The 20,642-nt window shown below is 43.2% G+C and overlaps 1 protein-coding gene across 1 annotated transcript; it reads left to right on the forward strand.

Annotated features, from left to right (window-relative positions):
• Window positions 1-4,067: 4,067 nt before the first annotated feature.
• LOC106564340 (zinc finger protein 37 homolog) lies at window positions 4,068-10,278 on the forward strand. Its single transcript, XM_014130395.2, has 3 exons — window positions 4,068-4,275; window positions 4,922-5,599; window positions 8,413-10,278. The coding sequence occupies exons 2-3, from the start codon at window positions 5,291-5,293 to the stop codon at window positions 9,451-9,453; spliced, it is 1,350 nt and encodes a 449-aa protein (XP_013985870.1). The 5' UTR covers window positions 4,068-4,275; window positions 4,922-5,290; the 3' UTR covers window positions 9,454-10,278.
• Window positions 10,279-20,642: the final 10,364 nt, after the last annotated feature.

Here is a 20,642-nt window from a genome sequence, read left to right on the forward strand (position 1 = left end):
GTGTGACTATTAAAATAAAGAGTCATTATTTACTAATGACTGATTAGAGGGTTTGAGAAAGGATAACAATATATTTAAGATAACAGTGCTTTTAATGTTTTGATTATGATCACATCGTTTCCTAGGCTACACAACTCCCACTGGGGCTATTCGTTAACACGTTTAGTGACCTTGCTCAAGTTTGAGTCAGTATGTAGTTGTTTGTATTCCAGATTGTTTCTTTCATCAAACATACTGGTTAACCTTGATGGTCATTGGTTTGATTACATACATTCACAACTGATTTGAGTACATGATGGTCTGAGCTAGGAAATATGACACACACACACACACACACACACACACACACACACACACACACACACACACACACACACACACACACGGGGCCTGAAGGCACACACCCACATTGAGTTTACTGTAACAATGGAGAGAAGTGGAAGGTCCTCAACCAACAGTAACAATGGAGAGAAGTGGAAGGTCCTCAACCAACAGTAACAACAAAGAGAAGTGGAAGGTCCTCAACCAACAGTAACAATTGAGAGAAGTGGAAGGTCCTCAACCAACAGTAACAATGAAGAGAAGTGGAAGGTCCTCAACCAACAGTAACAATGGAGAGAAGTGGAAGGTCCTCAACCAACAGTAACAATGAAGAGAAGTGGAAGGTCCTCAACCAGCAGTAACAATGGAGAGAAGTGGAAGGTCCTCAACCAACAGTAACAATGAAGAGAAGTGGAAGGTCCTCAACCAACAGTAACAATGAAGAGAAGTGGAAGGTCCTCAACCAGCAGTAACAATGGAGAGAAGTGGAAGGTCCTCAACCAACAGTAACAATGGAGAGAAGTGGAAGGTCCTCAACCAACAGTAACAATGGAGAGAAGTGGAAGGTCCTCAACCAACAGTAACAATGAAGAGAAGTGGAAGGTCCTCAACCAACAGTAACAATGGAGAGAAGTGGAAGGTCCTCAACCAACAGTAACAATGGAGAGAAGTGGAAGGTCCTCAACCAACAGTAACAATGGAGAGAAGTGGAAGGTCCTCAACCAACAGTAACAATGGAGAGAAGTGGAAGGTCCTCAACCAACAGTAACAATGGAGAGAAGTGGAAGGTCCTCAACCAACAGTAACAATGGAGAGAAGTGGAAGGTCCTCAACCAACAGTAACAATGGAGAGAAGTGGAAGGTCCTCAACCAACAGTAACAATGGAGAGAAGTGGAAGGTCCTCAACCAACAGTGACAATGAAGAGAAGTGGAAGGTCCTCAACCAACAGTAACAATGGAGAGAAGTGGAAGGTCCTCAACCAACAGTAACAATGGAGAGAAGTGGAAGGTCCTCAACCAACAGTAACAATGGAGAGAAGTGGAAGGTCCTCAACCAACAGTAACAATGAAGAGAAGTGGAAGGTCCTCAACCAACAGTAACAATGGAGAGAAGTGGAAGGTCCTCAACCAACAGTGACAATGGAGAGAAGTGGAAGGTCCTCAACCAACAGTGACAATGGAGAGAAGTGGAAGGTCCTCAACCAACAGTAACAACGGAGAGAAGTGGAAGGTCCTCAACCAACAGTAACAATGGAGAGAAGTGGAAGGTCCTCAACCAACAGTAACAATGGAGAGAAGTGGAAGGTCCTCAAACAACAGTAACAATGAAGAGAAGTGGAAGGTCCTCAACCAACAGTAACAATGGAGAGAAGTGGAAGGTCCTCAACCAACAGTAACAATGGAGAGAAGTGGAAGGTCCTCAACCAACAGTAACAATGGAGAGAAGTGGAAGGTCCTCAACCAGCAGTAACAATGGAGAGAAGTGGAAGGTCCTCAACCAACAGTAACAATGGAGAGAAGTGGAAGGTCCTCAACCAACAGTAACAATGAAGAGAAGTGGAAGGTCCTCAACCAACAGTAACAACGAAGAGAAGTGGAAGGTCCTCAACCAACAGTAACAACGAAGAGAAGTGGAAGGTCCTCAACTAAAATGTGTGTGTATGAAAGTGTGTAGATATATGTGAATATACTCCTTAGCGCCTCCACCCCTCTTCCCCCGCACAGTTGTGAGCTATAATTTTAATAAAGCTGATTTTAAACACAACAAACTCATGTCAGGAAAAGAAAAAAGGTGAAACTAATCTATGCCTGTTCTGATAAAAACCTTATGGCATTTAGCCTCGGGGGATGCCTTGCTTGGCCACACCCTGCTTCCTTGCTCCTGGCCTGCCCTGCCTCTTCCACCAATCCATATGTTTTTATGGACAGAAAAGAGCAGAGGCTCTGAGCGGTCCGATCAGGTCCATTGTCTATTGTCGGCTCTGACACACTGGCATCTGTGACAACATAGGCAACACCATTAAGGGCCATCTCCATTTTACTTCTATGAGTTAGTAATTAAACTGAAAGTGTGCCTACCTTCATGTTCAACTCCAACCAAAAGTGCACATGGTCGTCCATACGGGAGAGAAACATTTGAAATCCACAAAGTGAGAAAGGCTATAGTGGACCTTTTTTTGCACTTCATTTCCAAATCATCCTAAAGGATATAAAAATGTATTGTGTAGCTCAATGAAGTTACTTATAGGTGAACTGGACATGAAGTGTGAAAATGCTTAGGTACCATTGACATGCATTGGATTTGCGCCGTAAATCTTAAAAAGTTAGATTTTGAAACAGTGGCCAGGTAAACAAAACCAAAGCATCTGTTGCTGTAATAGCTTGTCCATAGTCTGCTTGGAATGTCATTTGGGTGAACTATCCAAGTCCTGGTCTAAAGAGGAAGAGAATTGTTGTTTTTTTATCCTAGGACTAGCTAGGTTTAATCTGTGTCCAGGAAGTCGTCCCTCACTGTTGTGAATCAAACCCCTCCACAGTGTCAGTGTTGAGTCTGGTCCTGATTGGTAACACTGGCCAGGGTCGTGGTGCAGCAGGAAACGCCATCCTGGTCAGAGAGGCGTTCTGAGGCGTTCTTCTCTCTGGTTGCCGTGACCACAGAGTGCCAGTGTTGGACCGGGCCAGCTGCTGCTACCACTACCGGACCGACCGGAACCGTCGCCATCATCGACACACCGGGCAGAGTGTGTTGTTCTCGCCGCCCCGGGCCCCCACGCGTTCCTGCTGGTGATCAGGTTGGGTGTGACAGAGGAGGAGAGGAACGCCGTCGTGAGGTGGATCCAGGAGAACTTTGGAGAAGAGTCTTTAATGTTCACCATGGTGCTGTTCACTGGGGGAGACCAGCTAGAGGGGAAACCAGTGGAGGACAACAGTCAACTGCTACAACTAATCAGTACCTGCAGGGACAGATATCATGTCTTCAACAACAAGGAGAAAGATGACCACACTCAGGTCACTGAGCTGCTGGAGAAGATAGAGGAGATGGTGGAGAGCAATGGTGGAAACCACTTCAATGTCAACACACACCCAGTAAGGGAGAAAGAAGGGTCTGGTGTGGTGGTCACCATGGTGATGTTAGTGGCAGTTGGAGCTGTGTATGGAGCAAAATACAAGATGGTGGGAACTTGGAGAGAAACAAAAGTGAAAATGAAAGGTTGACTACTGAGAAAATGATTATCAATGTATTATTATTAAATTACAGAGCTTTGATCTCAGCTTTGGTAAGACTCATTCCTGTAATTTATGTGAGTGTGCATGATAGTCATATGTCATTCAAGGTGAAAATATTAAGCAATACTGTATCATGCATTGTTTTATCTAACACATTTGTATGCTGATAGAAAATTACGTAAAAAATAATTACGTGAAATGATGGGGAAAAAATGAAATACATTCTTTTAAATAAACGAAATAGAATTAGCGTATCATGACCATATAAAATGATTTAACAAATCAATGAAAAGCATATCTATACTGTCTCTTCAAACAGTAGATAAGTGTTTTACCATGTGGTTATGTTTATGGTTTTACGAACAGATAATTAATTCACTGACAGTACACGTTCAGATGAATATGGGAAACCCATAAGAATTAGGGGGTAGGTCTATTAGAATCTTTATCTCTTATAGAACATACTTGGAAATGGGACGAAATGTCTGATTCATCCGATCCGCTAGGTGGCAGCACTGAGAATGTGGACGTCGAACAAAATCAGCAGAACCAGTCAGTGCTTCCCTTGCGCTGTGGCTACATGTGCGTTATTGTTTATCTTTCAATGCAAATGTGTTTATTGCAAACGGGGATTGCAATTATTTCCAGAGATGACTGTACTGGCCTCTCAGTAAATCGACTCTGAACACCCATACCGCCTCAGATTGTTGCCTTCGTCTTTGCAGGTAGGCTATTTGATGTCTCTTGCAGTAGTAACTAACTAGCTGATGGTTAGCTAGCTCTGGTCCAGTACGTGTTATTCTATTTAGGAGCAACTCGTTGTTTTCGGGCGATTAGACCAGAGCAAGCTGACCAAGCGTCATAAATCAGCCAATCAACTGAATAACTACAGTAGCTATAGCTTTCCACAATGCAATCTATCAGATAAACTTCGCTGCAAGTATCTAACTGTCGAGTTAATTGCCTATGTAATCAATGCATTATTTATCCAAAATTAACTTAGGTACTGCTTCGTTTTGCACCAACAGAATACATTTGGTAGACTTTTTTTTTTTAATCCTTAAAAAAAGAGACCTCTCTTGCAGCAACATGTAGTGTTGAATTTCACAATGAAGATCTATTTATCCTATAATGATTTCATGGATTTTTAGGTTAGGGATGTGAAAGGTTTAAAAACCAGTCTGGGGGTCTTTCTCACCAATAATAGTTGATTTAATATATCTACTTTGGAGAGAGAATGCTATTGGTTTCCTTATTCTTTGGTCCATTTGATTCTAATTTATATTCTTCAATCTTACGTCGTACGCTTAATTTTCTCTAAATTCTAATATTCTTATTTATTTAATCTCCATTGAATATTGTTTCTTACAGATGATGACCAGCTCTGTCTTTAAAGGAGAGGACAAGACATCCCCCACAGGGTTCCAGCCTAGAGCTACAAGACCCTCAGACATTAGTTTAACAGAACAAGTTTCTCTGCCCAGATTGAGACTAGGGGTAATGTTCCCCTGCTCAGACGTTGCATTCATCAACCAATGGTTGCCTGCCACGCCATCAACTGTGTCATCGACTGACAGATTGCTATAACATGATTTGGTTAGTTGAAACTTAAAATACATATCCAGGCGCTGTGAGATCAGGTCAGGCGTCAGCAACTTCTGAGCAGAGGAACGCGCCTTACATTAACTCAAAGTGGAGGGAGGAGATTCACTGCATAGCGTTAACCTGAATCAAATCAAAATGGCTGCTGTCGTTTCTTTACCTATCGTGAGACTCCACAGACTAACAAAGGATCAACTGTCTCTCGCTGCTCAGAAGAACAATAACAAACCAGGCAGAAAACCAACAAATAAGAAGAACTTCACCACCACCAGAGGAAAGAAACAATCCACAGGAAAAGGAAATGACTCTGCTGACAGCAACAGTGTTTCTAGCCAGGAATCGCCGGCCCCTAAGCGGTGGAGTCGCCCCAAGGGAAGCAAAAACAAACCCAAAATAACTCTCAAACTTTCCAATGCCATCTTGAGGCCTGACGAGATAAAACAAGAGGTAGGTTTAAACTTGTGGCTTTTAAATTAACATTTAATTATTGAGATATTGTATAGCATTAGTATCTGTCTGTGTGAATGTTACAGCTATATGTTTACTAGATATATCTGTGTGAATGTTGCAGCTATATGTTTCCTAGATATCTGTCTGTGTGAATGTTGCAGCTATATGTTTACTAGATATCTGTCTGTGTGAATGTTAGTTATATGTTTCCTAGATATCTGTCTGTGTGAATGTTACAGTTATATATTTCCTAGGTATCTGTCTGTGAATGTTAGTTATATGTTTCCTAGATATCTGTCTGTGTGAATGTTGCAGCTATATGTTTACTAGATATCTGTCTGTGTGAATGTTAGTTATATGTTTACTAGATATCTGTCTGTGTGAATGTTGCAGCTATATGTTTACTAGATATCTGTCTGTGTGACTGTTAGTTATATGTTTACTAGATATCTGTCTGTGTGAATGTTAGTTATATGTTTACTAGATATGTCTGTGTGACTGTTAGTTATATGTTTACTAGATATCCGTCTGTGTGAATGTTAGTTATATGTTTACTAGATATCCGTCTGTGTGAATGTTAGTTATATGTTTACTAGATATCCGTCTGTGTGAATGTTAGTTATATGTTTACTAGATATCTGTCTGTGTGAATGTTGCAGCTATATGTTTACTAGATATCTGTCTGTGTGAATGTTAGTTATATGTTTCCTAGATATCTGTCTGTGTGAATGTTACAGTTATATGTTTCCTAGATATCTGTCTGTGTGAATGTTAGTTATATGTTTCCTAGATATCTGTCTGTGTGAATGTTGCAGCTATATGTTTACTAGATATCCGTCTGTGTGAATGTTAGTTATATGTTTACTAGATATCCGTCTGTGTGACTGTTAGTTATATGTTTACTAGATATCTGTCTGTGTGAATGTTACAGTTATATGTTTCCTAGATATCTGTCTGTGTGAATGTTAGTTATATGTTTCCTAGATATCTGTCTGTGTGAATGTTGCAGCTATATGTTTACTAGATATCCGTCTGTGTGAATGTTAGTTATATGTTTACTAGATATCCGTCTGTGTGACTGTTAGTTATATGTTTACTAGATATCTGTCTGTGTGAATGTTAGTTATATGTTTACTAGATATGTCTGTGTGAATGTTACAGATATACACTACTAGATAAAAGCTTTAGAACACCTACTCATTCAAGGTTTTTTCTTTATTTTTACTATTTTCTACATTGTAGAATAATAGTGAAGACATCAAAACTATGAAATAACACATATGGAATCAAGAGGTAACCAAAAGTGTTAAACAAATCAAAATATATTTGAGATTCTTCAAATAGCCACCCTTTGTCTTGATGACAGCTTTGCACACTCTTGGCATTCTCTCAGCTTCATGAGGTAGTCACCTGGAGTGTATTTCAATTAACAGGTGTGCCCTGTTAAGTTAATTTGTGGAATTTCATTCCTCAATGTGTTTAAGCCAATCAGTTTTGTTGTGGGGGGGGGGTATACAGAAGAAAGCCCTATTTGGTAAAAGACCAAGTCCATATTATGGCAAGAACAGCTCAAATAAGCAAAGAGAAACGACAGTCCATCATTACTTGAAGACATGAAGGTCAGTCAACACAGAAAATTAAGAACTTTGAACGTTTCTTCAAGTGCAGTCACAAAAACCATCAAGCGCTATGATGAAACTGGCTCTCATGAGGACCGCCACAGGAATGGAAGACCCAGAGTTACCTCTGCTGCAGCGGATAAGTTCATAAGAGTTACCAGCCTCAAAAATTGCAGCCCAAATAAATGCTTCAGAGTTCAAGTAACAGACACATCTCAACATCAACTGTTCAGAGGAGACTGTGAATCAGGCCTTCATGGTCGAATTGTTTCAAAGAAACCACTACTAAAGGACACCAACAAGAAGAAGAGACTTGCTTGGACCAAGAAACACAAGCAATGGAAATGTGACCTTTGGTCTGGAGTCCAAGTTGGAGATTTTTGGTTCCAACCGCTGTGTCTTTGTGAGATGCGGTATGGGTGAACAGATCTCCGCATGTGTATTTCCCACCGTAAAGCATGGAGGAGGAGGTGTTATGGTGTGGGGGTGCTTTGCTGGTGACACTGTCTGTGATTTATGTAGAATTCAAGGCACACTTGACCAACATGTCTACCACAGCATTCTGCAGCGATACGCCATCCCATCTGGTTTGCACTTAGTCCCATTATCATTTGTTTTTCAACAGGACAATGACCCAACACACCTCCAGGCTGTGTAAGGGCTATTTTACCAAGAAGGAGAGCGATGGAGTGCTGCATCAGATGACCTGGCCTCCACAATCCCCCGACCTCAACCAAATTGAGATGGTTTGGGATGAGTCGGACCGCATAGTGAAGGAAAAGCAGCCAACAAGTTCCCAGCATATGTGGGAACTTCTTCTAGACTGTTGGAAAAGCATTCCAGGTGAAGCTGGTTGAGAGAATGCCAATAGTGTGCAAAGCTGTCAAGGCAAAGGGTGGCTATTTGAAAAATCTCAAATATTTTGATTTGTTTAACACTTTTTTACTACATGATTCCATATGTGTCATTTCATAGTTTTGATGTCTTCTACAATGTAGAAAATAGTAAAAAATAAAGAAAAACCCTTGAATGAGCAGGTGTTCTAAAGCTTTTGACCGGCAGTGTATGCTTGCTATATATCTGTGTGTGTGTGAATGCTGCTGGTATATGTTTTACTAGATATCTTGACGTATCATACAACCAGCACTGAAGTCTCCTCTTGGAAAATAAAGCTATTCTATTCTAAACCAGGTGAAACAAGAGATGGACGAGCTGCCTATCGAAATGAGAAGTGATGAACACTGGTTGAACTCTGTGAAGCCAGAGAGCTACGACCCAGAGATAGGTAACACCAGGGGACCTACAGAGAGCGACCCCAGGACAGATGCACATCACTTGGGTATCAAGACGGAGGATGCCCCCCTGTACCACCAGGATGTAGGGAGGCAGCTGCGGTCGTCTACCGTTCAGCTGTTCAATCTGGCTGTGTTGCGGTCCGAGCCGGAATGGTGGCCTCGCAACCAGAAGGTCCGCCGGTTCCCGTGTCCAGATTGCGGCCAGAAGTTCTTCTCCAAAACCACACTGGAGTTACATTCCCGGATCCACACCCAGTACCAGCCGTACTCCTGCGAGGTGTGCCATAAAACGTTCTCCCGGAAAGGCGGTCTGGTCGAGCACCGACCAATCCATGCGGCGGAACGCCCCTTCGCCTGCCTCCAATGCGGCAGGACCTTCACATTCAAATCCAACCTGACCCGCCACATGCGATTCCACAGCGATGCACGGCCCTACGTCTGCCCACAGTGCGGCCAAGGCTTCAAGATCTCCGCCCAACTCAAGAGCCACATGATTTCCCACAGCGGGAATAAACCGTACGTGTGCCCGGAGTGCGGCCAGAGTTTTGTCCGTTACATGAGTCTGAAGTATCATCGGCTGAGCCACACCGGCGAGCGCCCGCTGTCCTGCCCAGAGTGTCCCATGACCTTTGCCCGGCCGCACACCCTTATGATCCACCGGCGACAGCACACCGGGGAGACGCCATATTCTTGCCAGGACTGTGGGAAGAGGTTCAAACAGGGGTGCCAATTGAAAGACCACGTTAGAAGGAAACACACAGGGGAGAAACCTTACAAATGCTCCGAGTGTGACAAGTGCTTCGTCACTTCGGCGTCCCGTAAAGTGCACATGGTTGTCCACACAGGGGAGAAGCCGTACAAATGCACAGAGTGCTGTAGGAGTTACAGTCAGAGTGGGGGCCTGAAGAGGCACAGGTGTGAGCAGCAAACCAGGTGAGGGGAACCTTGGGGTATGCCCCAAATGGCACCCTATTCTCTAAGTAGTGCACTAGGGACCATAGGGCTCTGGTCAAAAGTAGTGCACTATATAGGGTTCTGGTCAAAAGTAGTGCACTGTATAGGGAATAGGGTGCCATTTGGGACATAGACCCAGTGTTCTGAGTGTAGGAACTGGAGAGTGGATCCTTGAAGCAGCACAGGTGTAAGCAGCCACGTAGGTGACAGAAGCCAGGTGAGAGGATTCTCAGGTGTCCTGAGTTGGGAAACTGGCCTTTGTTTATACAGGATTTAAAGGAGCAATCTGGGATTGGTACATCCATTTTTTTTAAACTTTGATTCTTGAGGAATATAACTTAGAAATGCCTCTTGAATTTAGTTATTGTTTTACCCCATCAGACCTCTAAATATATGATCGCCTCACCAGGGAAAACAATAGGCTGTTCCATTGACTGTTATATCAGTTATTGAACCCTCAATAAAATGATCTGTTTTCACTGTGATGCAGTCCCACTCTCACCTGAGGTGTGATGTGAACGTACTGGGCCGGTTTCCCCAGACGCAGATTAAGCCAAATCCTGGAATTAAAAGCAGGAGAATCTCCAGTGAAATAGGTTTTTATCCTAGCGCTAGGCTTAATCTGTGTCCAGGAAACCGGCCCAGTACGTTCACATCACACATCAGGTGAGAGTGGGACTGCATCACTTTTTTCTTTACATAGTTGAATGTGCTGACAACAAAATCACACAAAAATAATCAATGGAAATCCAATTTATCAACCCATGGAGGTCTGGATTTGGAGTCACACTCAAAATTAACGTGGAAAACCACACTACAGGCTGATCCAACTTTGATGTAATGTCCTTAAAACAAGTCAAAATGAGGCTCAGTAGTGTGTATGGCCTCCACGTGCCTGTATGACCTCCCTACAATGCCTGGGCATGCTCCTGATGAGGTGGCGGATGGTCTCCTGAGGGATCTCCTCCCAGACCTGGACTAAAGCATCCGCCAACTCCTGGACAGTCTGTGGTGCAGCGTGGCGTTGGTGGATGGAGCGAGACATGATGTCCCAGATGTGCTCAATTGGATTCAGGTCTGGGGAATGGGCGGGCCAGTCCATAGCATCAATGCCTTCCTCTTGCAGGAACTGCTGACACACTCCAGCCACATGAGGTCTAGCATTGTCTTGCATTAGGAGGAACCCAGGGCCAACCGCACCAGCATATGGTCTCACAAGGGGTCTGAGGATCTCATCTCGGTACCTAATGGCAGTCAGGCTACCTCTGGCGAGCACATGGAGGGCTGTGCGGCCCCCCCAAAGAAATGCCACCCCACACCATGACTGACCCACCGCCAAACCGGTCATGCTGGAGGATGTTGCAGGCAGCAGAACGTTCTCCACGGCGTCTCCAGACTCTGTCACGTGCTCAGTGTGAACCTGCTTTCATCTGTGAAGAGCACAGGGCGCCAGTGGAGAATTTGCCAATCTTGGTGTTCTCTGGCAAATGCCAAACGTCCTGCACGGTGTTGGGCTGTAAGCACAACCCCCACCTGTAGACATCGGGCCCTCATACCACCCTCATGGAGTCTGTTTCTGACCGTTTGAGCAGACACATGCACATTTGTGGCCTGCTGGAGGTCATTTTGCAGGGCTCTGGCAGTGCTCCTCCTGCTCCTCCTTGCACAAAGGCGGAGGTAGCGGTCCTGCTGCTGGGTTGTTGCCCTCCTACGGCCTCCTTCACGTCTCATGATGTACTGGCCTGTCTCCTGGTAGCGCCTCCATGCTCTGGACACTACGCTAACAGACACAGCAAACCTTCTTGCCACAGCTCGCATTGATGTGTCATCCTGGATGAGCTGCAGTACCTGAGCCACTTGTGTGGGTTGTAGACTCCGTCTCATGCTACCACTAGAGTGAAAGCACCGACAGCATTCAAAAGTGACCAAAACATCAGCCAGGAAGCATAGGAACTGAGAAGTGGTCTGTGTTCACCACCTGCAGAACCACTCCTTTATTGGGGGTGTCTTGCTTATTGCCTATAATTTCCACCTGTTGTCTATTCCATTTGCACAACAGCATGTGAAATTTATTGTCAATCGGTGTTGCTTCCTAAGTGGACAGTTTGATTTCACAGAAGTGTGATTGACTTGGAGTTACATTGTGTTGTTTAAGTGTTCCCTTTATTTTTTGGAGCAGTGTAAATGCTTTAGATCAATGTATATAGTAGTGTTAGACCCTCAGAATGAGCTTTTCACTTTCTTTTTGGTGTCTTGACTTTTACTGGTTTCAGGTTCTGGAATGTAGTAATTTATAGGACTTATTTCGATTGCATCTGATTTTCTCTGGGCAGAAAGCCACTGGCGTTATCGTCAAGAGTCTTATCGTTGTGGTCCCGTGTGCACTTACATGTCAGTATCTCACACTCATTTTTACTGTGTTTTGCATTTGATGTGATTCATGCTTTTCACTCTGTTGTTCATGCAGACTAATGTGAAATCAACCAAATATTTCACCCTGTCATTGAATTTAAGTTAAAAGTTAGAAGGCAATTCCCTTAAGTTGCTGACTTTTGGCAAATCCAATCAGTTTTCCATGTTGATTCAACATCATCACATTGAATATTTTGGTTTAAATGATGTGGAAACAACATTGATTCAACCATTTTTTTGCCCAGTGGGACAGTAAGATGTGAGCTTAGAATAGTTCTGCTGGGTATGCCTGTAGGAGGAAAGAGTGCAACAGGAAACACCAAACTGGGGAGAAATGTCTTCACAGGAGAGGCTTCCTCTGTGTCTGTGACCACAGTGTCAGTCAGAATATAGAGTTCTGGATGGGACCAACATCACTGTCATGGAAACCCCTGGAGTAATCAGTGAGATGAAGGTTAGGACAGTGAAATGCCTGGATCTCTCTCGTCCTCATGTTCTACTGCTGGGGAGATTCACTGACGAGGAGAAGGAACGCTGTGAAGTGAATCCAGGAGAGCTTTGGATCACGGGCCCCAAAGTTCACCAGTGTGCTGTTCACACATACAGACCAGTTGAAGGGTAAACCTATAATGACCTTTCTGAAGAGCAGTCAAGACCTTCAGGTGCTCAATGCTAACTGGTGGTGGATCCAATGTCTTCAACATTGAAGTCAAAGGCAACATTGGAGAAGTTAAATGACGGCTTGAAAATATTGATACAGTATTATACCAGAACTGGGGATACTACTACATGGAAGAGGCAGAAAGAAAGATCAGAGCTGAAGAGCAACGGAAGAGGCTGAGAGACATAGGTGAAGAGCAAAGAAAGACAGTATTTTACAACATCCATTTTCTGCCTTCCAGGAGGCAAAACATTTGACATAAAATATCTAGCACAACTAGCTACAAGAATTTGTCTCTTCAAACAGTAGCTGGGTGATTATGCATCTACGGGCACTTCCATGTCCTCTGGTCAATTTTGGGGATTTTATAAAAAATGAAACAAATACAAATATTTGTATGTTAAGTTCACACTGGAATCACCCCATCATTTTTAAACGCCTCTATCAAGTATTTTAGCTACTTTTCAGATGCATTTTATACCTCAATTTCACTATTTTGCCCTTGTCCCTGACCCAGACTTTTAAGCTTCTACTATGTTTTTCTATGAGAAAAGAATTATTACACATTATATAATGTTATGTACTACAGAAAGAGTCAATTAAATAAAATCTATAACAATATTGTGAGTATGCCCTTTATATTGTTTATTACACAAAATATACCTGTCCTTTGGGAGTGGTGTCATTTCCACCACTGAGGACAAATTCCTCATTAATAAAGTTTTTTCAAGAGAATGTTAATTTAGTTACCATGGAAACATTGTGACACTGAAGCACATGGCTGCAGTGGACAGTTGTTCCAGATGTGATGTCCAAAACTTGAATAAAAATTGAGGCAAATATTGCTTGTGTAGAGAATATTTTATTTCCAAACAGGCTCTAATTTCTTTAATTTGTGGTAGGACTAATGAATTTTTGTATGTATTTAGTGTAAATGATATTTACATTTACATTTGTAATGTAAATGTAAATGATATGCTAGCTGTAATACTAATCAAAGCATGCTAAGCTGTCTGTTAATTTTCTCCAGAAACTGTAGAAATGTAATTTCCATCAGTCATTTCCATCACAAACTTAAGTGTGGTGGAAATGACAGAAAGTGGTGGAAATGACACAAATCCATTATCATATTCGTTTTTACTTTACTATTTTTTATACTTTAGGCTTATTTAAACATTTTTAAATGAATTGAATCTAGAAAATGCTCAAAGGTGTGCACAAGTTGAAAACTAAGTAGTATTTGTCTTTATTTTTAGAAGACGCCACATAAAACAGCACAGAGGTCACAGACATAGAAACAAAATAAAAAATGATCCTACACGATACCAGGAACATCTGCAAAAAGACAGAGATACTGGAAGAAAAAAGAGAAGGGAGAAGTGAAATCTATCTCTGAGCTCACAAAGCGAGAACAAAGAAATGAGAGATGGCAATGAAAAAGTAACCAGTGGAATAGAAGACAGACTTTAAAGACAACAGTTGCAAGGGAGACCTACCTATCAGGCTACACACCACCTCAGTCACCAGATGACCTGCTGCCAGAACATGAGGCTAACATACCTCCCCTAACTTACCTGCCCCTGATGCACACCCTGATACCACTTCCTCATCGTCTGCAACATGAATGAGAAGTCGAATACTTGCTGGAAGGAAAAAGGTTGGAAGAGGTCGCTCAAAAGCATACAGAGATCTTAGTATGACAAATGTCAAACTTAATAATGCTTTACGGAAAGCTGAGAAATACAAAAAAAGGTATGATCGACTGATGAACAAAATGAAGAGACAAGATCCACCAAAGACAAAACAGCAAATGAAGGGAACTCTGAAGAAATTGAGAAGGATTTTATTGTTTCAAAATGCCATCATTGTAGAGTTAAAACAAAAGTATAAAAGTGCCAAAGACAAACAAGTGGCTTCAAAAATGCTCAGAGGCAACATCCTGAGAAAGTATGGCCTGGTCAAAGCCGCAAACCGAGAATTTGGATTTTCAGCAAAAGCAATGAGGGCAAATGAAAACAGGCCATCAAGTCTTCAATACTCCAGGAAAAATCAGTGTAATAGAATTAGCACTGCCACAGAAGAGAAAATCACTATATTTTATGAACGTGATGACAAGAGCAGAGCAACAACAGGGAAAAAGGACACACTTTTTTATTTATTTTTTTATTTTACCTTTATTTAACCAGGTAGGCTAGTTGAGAACAAGTTCTCATTTGCAACTGCGACCTGGCCAAGATAAAGCATAGCAATTCGACACATACAACAACAGAGTTACACAAAAAGTATATATACAGTGAGTGCAAATGAGGTAAGATAAGGAGTTAAAGCAATAAATAGGCCATGGTGGCGAAGTAATTACAATATGGCAATTAAACACGAATGGTAGATGTGCAGAAGATGAATGTGCAAGTAGATCTACTGGGGTGCAAAGGAGCAAGATAAATAAATACAGTATGGGGATGAGGTAGATAGATGGGCGGTTTACAGATGGACTATGTACAGGTGCAGTGATCTGTGAGCTGCTCTGACAGCTGGTGCTTAAAGCTAGTGAGGGAGATATGAGTGTCCAGCTTCAGTGATTTTTGCAGTTCGTTCCAGTCATTGGCAGTAGAGAACTGGAAGGAAAGGCGACCAAAGGGGGAATTGGCTTTGGGGGTGACCAGTGAGATATACCTGCTGGAGCGCGTGCTACGAGTGGGTGCTGCTATGGTGACCAGTGAGCTGAGATAAGGCAGGGCTTTACCTAGCAGAGACTTGTAGATAACCTGTAGCCAGTGGGTTTGGTGACAAGTATGAAGCGAGGGCCAACCAACGAGAGCGTACAGGTCGCAGTGGTGGGTAGTATATGGGGCTTTGGTGACAAAACGGATGGCACTGTGATAGACTGCATCCAATTTGTTGAGTAGAATGTTGGAGGCTATTTTATAGATGACATCGCCGAAGTTGAGGATCGGTAGGATGGTCAGTTTTACGAGGGTATGTTTGGCAGCATGAGTGAAGGATGCTTTGTTGCGATATAGGAAGCCGATTCTAGATTTAATTTTGGATTGGAGATGCTTAATGTGAGTCTGGAAGGAGAGTTTACAGTCTAACCAGACACCTAGGAATTTGTAGTTGTGCACATATTCTAAGTCAGAACCATCCAGAGTAGTGATGCTGGACGGCGGTCAGGAGCGGGCAGCGATCGATTGAAGAGCATGCATTTAGTTTTACTTGCATTTAAGAGCAGTTGGAGGCCACGGAAGGAGAGTTGTATGGCATTGAAGCTCGTCTGGAGGTTAGTTAACACAGTGTCCAAAGAGTGGCCAGAAGTATACAGAATGGTGTCGTCTGCGTAGAGGTGGATCAGAGAATCACCAGCAGCAAGAGCGACATCATTGATGTATACAGAGAAGAGAGTCGGCCCGAGAATTGAACCCTGTGGCACCCCCATAGAGACTGCCAGAGGTCTGTTCAACAGGCCCTCCGATTTGACACACTGAACTCTATCAGAGAAGTAGTTCGTAAACCAGGCGAGGCAATCATTTGAGAAACCAATGCTGTCGAGTCTGCCAATAAGAATGTGGTGATTGACAGAGTCGAAAGCCTTGGCCAGGTCGATGAATACGGCTGCACAGTAATGTCTCTTATCGATGGCGGTTATGATATCGTTTAGGGCCTTGAGCGTGGCTGAGGTACACCCATGACCAGCTCTGAAACCAGATTGCATAGCGGAGAAGGTACGTTGGGATTCGAAATGGTCGGTAATCTGTTTGTTAACTTGGCTTTCAAAGACCGTAGAAAGACAGGGTAGGATAGATATAGGTCTGTAGCAGTTTGGGTCTAGAGTGTCACCCCCTTTGAAGAGGGGGATGACCGCGGTACAAAAGAGGTTGAACAGGCTAGTAATAGGGGTTGCAATATTTTCGGCAGATAATTTTAGAAAGAGAGGGTCCAGATTGTCTAGCCCGGATGATTTGTAGGGGTCCAGATTTTGCAGCTCTTTCAGAACATCAGCTATCTGGATTTGGGTGATGGAGAAATGGTGGGGGCTTGGGCGGGTTGCTGTGGAGGGTGCCGGGCATGGCCAGCCGTATAGAAATGCTTTTTGAAATTCTCAATTATAGTGGATTTATCGGTGGTAACAGTGTTTCCTAGCCTCAGAGCAGTGGGCAGCTGGGATGAGGTGCTCTTATTCTCCATGGACTTTACAGTGTCCCAGAACTTTTTTGAGTTTGTACTACAGGATGCAAATTTCTGTTTGAAAAAGCTCGCCTTAGCTTTCCTAACTGCCTGTGTATATATGTTCCTAACTTCCCTGAAAAGTTGCATATCACGGGGGCTATTCGATGCTAATGCAGAACGCCATAGGATGTTTTTGTGCTGGTCAAGGGCAGACAGGTCTGGAGTGAACCAAGGACTATATCTATTCCTAGTTCTACATTTTTTGAATGGGGCATGCTTATTTAAGATGGTGAGGAAGGCATTGAAAAAAAATAACCAGGCATCCTCTACTGACGGGATGAGGTCAGTGTCATTCCAGGATACCCCGGCCAGGTCGATTAGAAAGGCCTGCTCGCAGAAGTGTTTTAGGGAGCGTTTGACAGTGATGAAGGGTGGTTGTTTGATCGCAGACCCATTACGGATGCAGGCAATGAGGCAGTGATCGCTGAGATCTTGATTGAAAACAGCAGAGGTGTATTTGGAGGGCGAGTTAGTTAGGATGATATCTATGAGGGTGCCCGTGTTTACGGATTTGGGGTTGTTGTACCTGGTAGTTTCATTGATAATTTGTGTGAGATTGAGGGCATCAAGCTTAGATTGTAGGATGGCCGGGGTGTTAAGCATGCCCCAGTTTAGGTCACCTAGTAGCACGAGCTCAGAAGATAGATGGGGGGCAATCAATTCACATATGGTGTCGAGGGCACAGCTGGGGGCAGAGGGTGGTCTATAGCAAGCGGCAATAGTGAGAGAGTTGTTTCTGGAAAGGTACATTTTTAGAAGTAGAAGCTCGAATTGTTTGGGTACAGACCTGGATAGTAAGACAGAACTCTGCAGGCTATCTTTGCAGTAGATTGCAACACCGCCCCTTTGGCAGTTCTATCTTGGCGGAAAATGTTATAGTTAGGGATGGAGATTTCAGGGTTTTTGGTGCTTTTCCTAAGCCAGGATTCAGACATGGCTAAGACATCCGGGTTGGCAGAGTGTGCTAAAGCAGTGAGTAAAACAAACTTAGGGAGTAGGCTTCTAATGTTAACATGCATGAAACCAAGGCTTTTACAGTTACAGAAGTCAACAAATGAGAGCACCTGGGGAGTGGAGCTAGGCACTGCAGGACCTGGATTAACCTCTACATCACCAGAGGAGAAGTAGGATAAGGGTACGGCTAAAGGCTATACGAAGTGGCCGTCTAGCACGTTCGGAACAGAGAGTAAAAGGAGCAGATTTCTGGGCACGATAGCATAGATTCAAGGCATAGTAAGGTAGGATGTGAGTACATTGGAGGTAAACCTAGGCATTGAGTAATGATGAGAAAGATATATTCTCTAGAGACGTTTAAACCAGGTGATGTCATCACATATGTAGGAGGTGGAACAACATGGTTGGTTAAGGCATATTGAGCAGGGCTAGAGGTTCTACAGTGAAATAAGACAATCACTAACCAGGACAGTAATGGACGAGGCATATTGATATTAGAGAGAAGCATGCATAGCCAAGTGATCATATGGGTCCAGTGAGTGTTTGGGCTGGCTGGGGACATGGCGATTCAGACAGTTAGCAGGCCGGGGCTAATAAGCAACCATTAGTAGGCCGGGGCTAATAAGCAACCATTAGTAGGCCGGGGCTAACAAGCTAGCAGTTAGCAGACTGGGGCTAACAAGCTAGCAGTTAGCAGACTGGGGCTAGCAAGCTAGCAGTGAGCAGACCGGGGTTAGCAAGCAAGCTAGCAGTTAGCAGACCGGGGTTAGCAAGCAAGCTAGCAGTTAGCAGACCGGGGTTAGCAAGCAAGCTAGCAGTTAGCAGACCAGGGCAAGCAAGCTAGCAGTTAGCAGATCGGGGCTAGCAAGCTAGCAGTTAGCAGACCGGGTCTAGCAAGTTAGCAGAAAGGCCTTTGGGGGACGTCGCGATGGAGGTAAGTCTGTTTTTGCCTCTTTGTGCGGTGACGTCGATAGACCAGTCGTGGATTAGTAGGGTTCCAAGTAGCTCTAGGTAGCTAGCAGGCCGCGGTTAGCAGAATGGGCCTTCAGCGGACGTCGCGCCTGAGGGGCCTGTTGGAATCCTTGGGCAGATTATGTCAGTATTCCAGTCGTAGAGGATCGGCGGGGTTCCGTGCTCCGTACCGGCAGTAGAAGGGGTCCGGATATTCTAGTCCAGGAGTGGGCTTCGGTGGTAGCCCAGGAGCCCTAGCCGGGCTAGCTTCAGGCTAATTGGTGCTTGCTCCGGGATGAAAAACGCTAGCCAGGAGTAGTCACCCGGGATTGTGGTTAGCTAGTTGCGAAGATCCAGATGAAAATGTTCAGAGTTTGTGGTAGGAATCCGGGGATATGGAGAGAATTTTTTTTTTGAAAAATAGGTCCGTTTATGCTCTGGTTTGAGTCACGTTGTACGAACTGGCGAGAGCTTTCCGAGCTGAAGGTTAGCTGATGACCGCTAGCAATGGTTTGCTGACTGATAGCTGGTAGGTAGTTAGCTGGCTAGCTTTAGTTGAGGGATTCCAAGTAAATAAGTAAATAGAAATACTTTAGAAAAAAAACAGATCCACGCCACATTGGGTGATGCGGGTTGCAGGAGAGTATTTAGAAGTTGAGGTTTAGGAAAATATTTTAAAAGATATGCGTAGAAAAATACATATACAAGGGACACGACAGGACAAAGACAAAGGCGTCTGACTGCTACGCCATCTTGGATAACGAGGAACAAGAAGAAAAAGCACAATTCAGAACCTTTATCAGAAGTTTAAGAGGGAATATTCAGAAATTCAAATTTCCTACTGTGAATTCTGCAAAAGACGTCATTTTTAGGTTGTCAAGCCAACAGTCCAGGATAGGGACACATGTCTCTACAAAACCCACGCCAACCTCCAGTTCATGGCGGACAAACTACAGCATCACAAAGTGATCAGCTGAAGAAAAACAAAGAGGGAAACATGGAGAAGTTCACTGTACATTTGACAGTAAAAGAAAAGGTATGTGGATTGAAAGAGTAGTTGGGGAAACGCGTGTACAACATTTGACACCAATACTCAACTGAGAGAATTAAGAGAATCTGGGGAAAGAGGAGATCATTGTGCATATTGACTTTGCAGAGAACTACCTGTGTAAATACACCAGTGAAATCCAGGCAGTTCACTGTGGTGATTCTCACACGCAGGTGACCCTCCACACCTGTGTTGGATATACCACAAATGATACGGTTTCACTTTGCTCACTGAGCTCTTCTATGCAGCATGACCCCTCTTATCTGTGCCCATCTCTCAAAAACACTGGCCTACTTCCTTGAGCTCTGCCTATCGGCTACTGCTGTACACTTTGTGAGTGATGGCCTACAAACCAGTATAGGTCTGAAATGTTTAACAATGGTTGTTGTTCAAAATGTTTGCAATAAAATATTGTTTTCATGCGTTTTTTTTATTTTTTTTACATGTCATTTCCACCACACCTTGTCATTTCCATCACAACCCATATTTTGAGGTAAATGAGTATATTATGTATAATTTACATACATTTATTTGTTTTAGATATGGAAATCATATGGTTATCATACTCTGACAAAAAGGTTTGGTGGAAATATCTAATTTTCCTGATAAATGTTTTCAGCTGTCACCAAGACAAGTTTATACATTCAGTCGTCGTGCTGAATTATTAATATTAGGAAAACCTTAATCATTTTTAATATTATTCAATACAAGTTCATGTACAAATGTATAAGAAATCCGTTATAAATCAATTGTATGATATTTAATTTTCAACTAAAATGTATGTTTAATGACGTGATGGAAATGACATTTGTGAATGGCTGTCTGGGTAAAATGACAAATATATATAAATTCCTGAATAGTACGATCGCAGCCATTATCAGATATAGTTTCTAGATAAATCAAAGACAAGTACAATACTGGT

Source organism: Salmo salar, chromosome ssa12, assembly GCF_905237065.1.
Source record: "Salmo salar chromosome ssa12, Ssal_v3.1, whole genome shotgun sequence".
Taxonomy (NCBI): Eukaryota; Metazoa; Chordata; class Actinopteri; order Salmoniformes; family Salmonidae; genus Salmo; species Salmo salar.

Bases quoted from the DNA above. Each gene is read 5' to 3' on its own strand.
- LOC106564340 (XM_014130395.2), top strand. From the start codon at position 5,291: ATGGCTGCTGTCGTTTCTTTACCTATCGTGAGACTCCACAGACTAACA. The intron at 5,600-8,412 runs GTAGGTTTAAAC...ATTCTAAACCAG, and splicing joins CTGACGAGATAAAACAAGAG to GTGAAACAAGAGATGGACGA.